At 34.2% G+C, this 7,500-nt stretch overlaps 1 protein-coding gene across 4 annotated transcripts in view; it reads left to right on the top strand.

The window, feature by feature from the left end:
• The window catches only part of LOC106867206 (uncharacterized), a 96,827-nt gene extending 95,072 nt beyond the window's left edge, over positions 1-1,755 (top strand). For all 4 annotated transcript variants that reach the window (XM_052965577.2, XM_014912013.3, XM_014912014.3 and 1 more), the window contains one exon: positions 1-1,755. This exon is cut by the window's left edge and continues 109 nt beyond it. In XM_052965577.2, coding sequence (XP_052821537.1) covers positions 144-1,166 — 1,023 coding nt within the window. In that variant the 5' untranslated portion in view covers positions 1-143 and the 3' untranslated portion in view covers positions 1,167-1,755.
• The last annotated feature ends 5,745 nt before the right edge of the window (positions 1,756-7,500 follow it).

Raw genomic sequence — 7,500 nt, 5'->3', positions numbered from 1 at the left:
ATACATATCCATTTAATCATCGTTCATATACGCAAATCATTACACCAACCCTCCCCCACTTTACATAATTCCTACACAATCCATGATGCTGTATCACCATATTTACGTGGTCAGTTTATCATAGAATTAAAGTAAGTTTAAACATGGATGCTGGTCATTTGTACATGATTAAAGAAGAAGCTACAGATCGTAACACTGAGAGTAGTCTTTTGGCCGCTGCTGCTGCCGTTAAGCAGCAGCAGAAATTGAATAGAAGTGGTGAAACACCACTCTATTGCTCAACAGAAAGGATTCTAAAAAACAACCCACACCAGAAAGTTGCACCCGACCAAATTAGAGACGGCATTCGACGCATTACAGAAAAGTATGATTCATTAGGTAAAATGTTGTCGCAGTGTGATAATACGAGAAATAATTTGAAAAAAACACCCATGTCCGACGCATCTTCCGATATTTCTGATGTGCCGCCCTCGACAGCAAGCACGTCAAGCACAGGTGTTTCAGAAACTCTTTCAGAGCACGATCTCCTTCAGGTTGAAATGTTTTATAAAAGTCACAAGACTGAAGTATTTGTTTGCCACTGTCAAGCAAATTTATACTTCGGCTCTGTGCGCCAGTCATCCGAATGTGATCAATGGGAATATGCCATGACAGGTATACCGTTGTTAGTGCTAGACACTGGCGAACATCACCGGAAAAGAAGACTACATTTCATTCTTGCTGAAAAAGGAACGGGTTTTGTGATGTGGAAAGATGTAATAGATCATTTGACAAAATATAGCGCTCCAAGTTCGAGTTTCCACACCTTGCACATCTCTATCGACCATACGAAATTAGCTGGCCTCAGCTTTGATGACACTGAGGCAGCGGCTCAGTTCTACGAAGTTTTACGACAGTTAACCTCTGACCCAAATGACGACATCCTTAACTTAAGCCGGTCGAAGAAAAACAAAAAGAAAGAACAGAAACCGAAAAATAAGAAATTCAAAGCTCCCAGAAAAACAGACATATCGCAGCCTTGTTGTTTCGTTCATGTTACTAAACTGGAACGCACAGACAATAGCGGCAATGCCGCTTGTGCGTTCAAAAGTACGCTCCCAAGTGAAATGAAACATTCAAGTAGTTCTGAGCTGTCAGAAGACTCCGCTACTGAGCAGTATAAGTAACTGTGTAAACTAGTCCGATTAAACAGTAAAAATACATATTTTCAAGAAACATATTTTGAACAAACCATAGCAGTTGGCATATAAAAACAAATGGACGTTAAAAAAAATGTAAGAATAAAAAACTAACATATAGCTTGGAGTGATATATATATATATAGGTATGTATGTATGTATAAACAAGAATGATATATCGTGGTAACAATCTTCTAAGCAATAGAAAAGTGATTACCGAACAAAAAAATGACGAAAAGAAATAAGTATTAACAGATAAAAAGAAACTGAAAACAGAATGGGAGAAAAAAATGTTGAAACATTGGGAGTTATTAGGTTTTTGTTGATTTTTTTTTCCCATTAATTTTTCTCTTTTATTATTATTTTTTTTTTTTTCTTTGTCTCCGAACTGAAAGGGACAGTAAATCGCCTTAAGAAATACTGAATGGAAAGAAAAGAAAAGTACAGCAATATTTTTCAGAATTGTGTTGCTTTTATATATTTTCGTATGAAGATGAAAGGATAAAGTTTAGTTAACAAATCTTTAAAAAAAAATGACAAAAAAGAAAGAAATAAACATCTTTAAAAACACATCAAATTACGAGTATAAAATTTAACAAAAATAATATTCATATGCATTTAAGAAAAAGATTACATTTGGTGTATGTCTGCAACATATGTATATATATATATATATATATATATATATATTTATATATATAATGTATGTATATGCGCACGTTTAGGTATACGAACGGGAGACAAGTTACTGAATACTTGGAGTACAGTTATATTTTATTTGTTTTTCGTTCGAAGTTTATGATTCATTTCGTCGGTACTCAGAGTTTCTTTTTAAGCTTATTTAAAACAAATTCGCTTGAACGAGTGTTAACAAGCCTGAAACTCGAAGTAGCAAGGGATTGAATCATTAGCTTCGAATAAATATATATGTGTGTGTAGTGCTTTATGCCTGTAATGTGCATATATATATATATATATATATATATATATATATATATATACCCACACACATATATACATTATGTATGTATATGTATATATTTGTGTATATATATATTTATATATAAGTATATATAGTGTTTATTTTTAATGTGTATGTGTATACATATGTGGGGTTTGTGTAAGCATGTTTGTGTATATATATATATATGTGTGTGTGTGTGTGTACGTGTGTTTATCGAACGTACTTTCATACGTTGTCTGACGACAGAAGAATCCTTCTCATATAAAATCTGGTTATATATGTATGTATATGTGTGTGTGTGTGTGTGTGCTTATGTATACGTGTGTTGTATAGTTATAGCCTTACATACACATACATATATTTACATGTAATATACATGCTTGTATTCATCGATAGATTTATTACCATTTTATCGTCAGCATTGATAACAACTGTTTCCGACTATATCTGCACATATGTATATATATATATATCTAAGTATATAGACATCCTGCATATATATACTCCCCACTCCACTTTATACACACACACATATATCAATACCTCGTGAATTTTTTCTCGTTTTAGATCAAATAAACTGTTATATTCCAGTTTTTATTTACCTCATCTTCTATATTCCGTGAAGTGTCACAACGTCTCTGACCTGGTCAGCAACATAATTCTGATTGCATCCCATTGCACTGGAATTGAGTTAGTAACCAGAAAACAGAAGGACGTTTATCCCGTTTCAACAACACACTCACATAGGTGCGTGTGTTTGTTGATATAAAAACATTAGTAACAATTTATAAGAAGATGGAGAAGAATTCTTCACGAGAATTCCTAATATTGGCAGCGCTATTCTTTGGTTGTATTTTCATCGTTAGACCTTCTTTCATGAACTACTATTATTTAGAGCATACCTATTTATTGCTCGCTTTCTGTACTTTCTTGTTAGTTACTTTTCATAGATTTAGTCTTACTGATCGCAAAATTCTCCGATAATATAATCTTACATTCTTTGGTTACACTTTCATAGATTTGGGTCCCCAGTCCCGCCACTACTTTGTAGTATAGTTGATAGAACAATTCATGTGTTGTTTTATTTATCAATATTCCCCATTTCACAATTCCGGCGCTGAATATCCGCCGGAATCAACATTATTTCCTCCCCACGAAATCGATAAGGTAAGTTATCATTCGTTATCTCAGTCATAATTCTACAAATCTTGCTTTCTGCCTTCTCAAATGAAATAATCAACACCGCCACCAACATTTACAACACCAACACGAAGTTGATACTTTTGTAAAAGGTATATGCATAATAAATGCATATTTTTATGTCTAAATTAGTGTTTTCCCACGCCCTACGGCTATTTCCCAAAAAGAACTTGCACTCCACCAAGAAGAGAAAAAAGTTAGTACACAACATATATCTGTTCAAAAAAACTTTTCATTAAACATTTATTGCAAGTTTTATTCAATTGTGACTTAGTTACACCTCTTTCTGAATTAACCCGTGCCCCATCATGAGAAACACAGGTCTAAATATATATTAACAGTTGGTATATGACAATCACATAGATACAATTGCTTTAACATAAAAACTGAATTGTGAGTGCAAATATACTAAAAGGTTGTCGTTTCTAGGTAACAGTAAGGTTGTGAATCCCTCGATGAAATATTTGTTAAGTGTATGCATAAAAATCAAATATTTAAACAGAATTACTTTATTGACGTATCAGATTAATCAGAAATACGTTGGAATTCGGTCGGTACTTCATTGGTCCTACTGTACTTCCTTTTAATGAAGAACAAAGTGAAGGGCGATGGACTGGATTCACCCTAATTAAAACAAAATGTGTGTATATATATATATATATATATATATATATATATATATATATATATATATATATATATATACATATATATATGTGTTTTGTTGAATCTGAAAAGACTTCAGAATCTGTTAATCAAAGTTTCACATAAGAGATCATCAGACGGTTATGATTAAAGATCGGTTCCTTGAAACTCTGAGTAACAGTTTGTGAAGGCTTTTTAGCCTAAATAAAACAATAATTTACTCTACCTGTGGTATTCAAGTACTATTTTCTCCACCTTGGTTCGTACCAATGTGCTCATATGTGTATTCTAAAAGCATGGTATTAAATGCTTGTTGTGTGAACCTACTGAATGGTATTTACATCTTGCCAGATAGACAGTCAGATATTGCCTTGTCATACAAACATTATATGATACCTCAGCAACCGTATTGGATATAAGCATATTACATACATTCATCGTACTTACTACTTCAAAATGTTAAATGTTGAACATAAAAATCTTTTCGAATATCATTATATTAGATTAACAATAAAGTAAAACCGACGTACAAGCAATCCTCACACACACACACACACACACACACACACACACACACACACACACACACACACACATATATATATATATATAATGCATATACATATGTGTGAGAGGCGCATTAAATTTACTGGACAAGTTTTCATTTTGGCCCATTTTCTAAAACGCTACTTTTTGAAAGCGATATGCTACGTTTTTATGAAAGTCATCTAATAAGCAATCTTACTGAAGCTGCCAAATCATAGTCCTCAATAGTTTTCTACTTAATTTTAAGTAACTAATTTACCATTTCTAGGAGATGTCTTAAGTGGTAAACTCCCGTCAAAGCCGAATCTACAAGAAGTTTTTCCGATTCTCTATTGAATCTTCATTTGAAGCCTATTATTTTCATTTGCACTACTAATACCTGACTGAACGGTTTAGTAGATGTTACCTACACGATTTCTTATTAATATTTCACCATATATAGGGCGGCGAGCTGGCAGAATCGTTAGCACGCCGGGCAAAATGCTTAGCGGCATTTCGTCTGTCTTTACGTTCTGAGTTCAAATTCCGCCCAAGTCGACTTCGCCTTTCATCCTTTCGGAGTCGGTAAAAATAAGTTCCAGTTGAGCACTGGGGAATCGACTTACTCCTCCCCTGAATTTGCTGGCTTTGTGCCAAAATTTGAAACCAATATTTCACCATATATACTTCTGAACTTGTGTCAAAATATCGCCTCATTAATCCATTGTTGAGGTATTTAAATTATAGATACTATAATTATCTCGTTTCAGAGATTTGGATCATACTAACTTTTGTAATAGTATTTCCTGTCCTAAAAATCGTTTCTGTCACACACACACACATATATATATATATATATATATATATATATATATATATATATACTTAGTTAATCCCTTAGTCTTTTGCTTTTCCTATGAATTACATGTAATATACAGGACCTATTTCATGCATCATATATGATACACATTCCCCTTTTTTACAACCACCAGAGTAACTTGAGACTTATGAAACGAAAGCTTTATACTATTCAGAACGTATAAAAGAAGGTCTAACTGAAAATCTGAAAACAATCATGGATGTTTGAGAGAATTGAAGATAGACGAATAGAAACAAAAAATTATCATTTTAGCAGCTTGGGATAATTTTTATTACTCATCAATGGCAAATTAGCAAAATTGCGAGAGTGAGGTATTTGTTCCAGCTCTCTGTACTTTAAATTCAAATACAATCGGGGTCAGCTTTGCTTTTAATCATTTTGGGGCCGATAAATAAAGTACCATTTCAGGGCGATCGTTGGAAGGCATTACAACGTTGGATGAGACGTCTAGCAATATTTGTTCTGGTTCTCTCACCCTGAGTTCAAATACGGCCGAGGTCAGTTTTACTTTGAATACTTTTGAGGTCGTTAAATCGCCACCACTTCAAGGTGATTAATTGGTGGGATTATTAGAGTGTTGAGCGAGGTATCTTGCAATTTTTGTTCGGGACCTTTTTCTTTTGAGCGAGACTAAATCCATCGCCCCGTTTAACATCGCCATCTGATTTCTGGATGCTTTTAACGAAATTTACTCCATCGCAGAGCATTCAGGGTGGGCCTACTATTCGAGGATAACTTCCTCTCTTCTACCAACTAATATCAGAGACCCTGCAATAAAAAATAATAATGATAAACTAAAATAAAGCATAAAACGTGAGGTACTGTCCTTCCGTTTCTGAGTGGGTAGAAAAGGAAAACTGCTAAAATGGCTGATAAATATTGATCATAATCACAGTGACATAGCCGCCTGATGTTTCAATGTCATAAACCACAAAAATTACTCTAAATACTAAATGTAATTCGTAGGCTCATAATTTTTTTCTACTTTTATGTGTCGGCTTTTCCTGAGATGACACAAAGCAATAGAACCTATCCTAGTTTTTCATTTTATTTAAGCGCTAAGCTGCTGTGATTTACGGTTCGTTTAAAACAGCAGCAAGAAACACTGGTGTTTGGTTATGACTAAGTTCCGAAATGAAATTTACTTGAGGTAAATAGAAAGCTGTGAGCTTAATGTCTTCTTTCATTAATACTACCGCACTGGTAAAGAATGTTTTAGTATATCCAATTTAACGAATCCGACTGAAATTTAATTTCAATATTTTGTTGTTTTGTTGTTGTTTTTTTACCTCTTGAGGATCGGTGTCAGTAATATCAATGTGTTTGATTCAATGAATTGCACCTTGTGCTTAGTGATAGCGATGATGATGATGGTGATGATGATGATGATGATGATAATAATAATAATAATAATAATAATATTACGAAAAGTATTTTTTTAAAATCAGGGACAACACTAGGATGGGACACTTACAGAAAACAATACTCGTCGGAAATGCCAGAATACTTAGAAAAAAGTGCTTGATAAATGGAGGTGCCACCTCAGTCCGCTGATTCTGAACAGCTGGCACTGGTATTACATTGCCAGCAAACAAATGCTATGCGACAAACTCAAAAGTGAGAATTGTTTTTAATATAGGCACAGGGCTTGATATTTGAGGGTAGGCGGTTAGTCGACGCCATCGACCGTAGTACTTTATTTTATAGTACTTTGTTTTATCGACCTCAAAAAACATGAATGACAAAATTGGCCACAGCGGAGTTTGAACTTAGGACATAAAGAGTCGGAAGAAATGCGCAAACCATTTTGTCCGAGGCTAAAATGATTAGACCACAGAAATGTGAGGAGAGGGGCTAATAAACGCTGGTACTCAGCTGAAACTTTTATTGTCCCTGCCGAAAGGATGAAAATCAGAGCTGACTTCGGCGAGATTGATGATCATATTTATGTAAAAGTTCATGCATGTTGTCGACAAAATCGGAGACATTTCTTTGTTGGTCTATATTTAATCAAACCTGGCGGAATGGTATGCAAAGTCGACGGTGACTGGCCTTGAACTCTGAACGAAAAGAACGTAGCTAAATACTGGAAGGCATTATAGTCAAGG

This window comes from Octopus bimaculoides, chromosome 2 (genome assembly GCF_046866305.1).
Source record: "Octopus bimaculoides isolate indiv1 chromosome 2, ASM4686630v1, whole genome shotgun sequence".
In the NCBI taxonomy this organism is placed as follows: Eukaryota; Metazoa; Mollusca; class Cephalopoda; order Octopoda; family Octopodidae; genus Octopus; species Octopus bimaculoides.
Note: the sequence above shows the minus strand (reverse complement) of the source record. Positions and strands in the feature narration are given on the sequence as shown.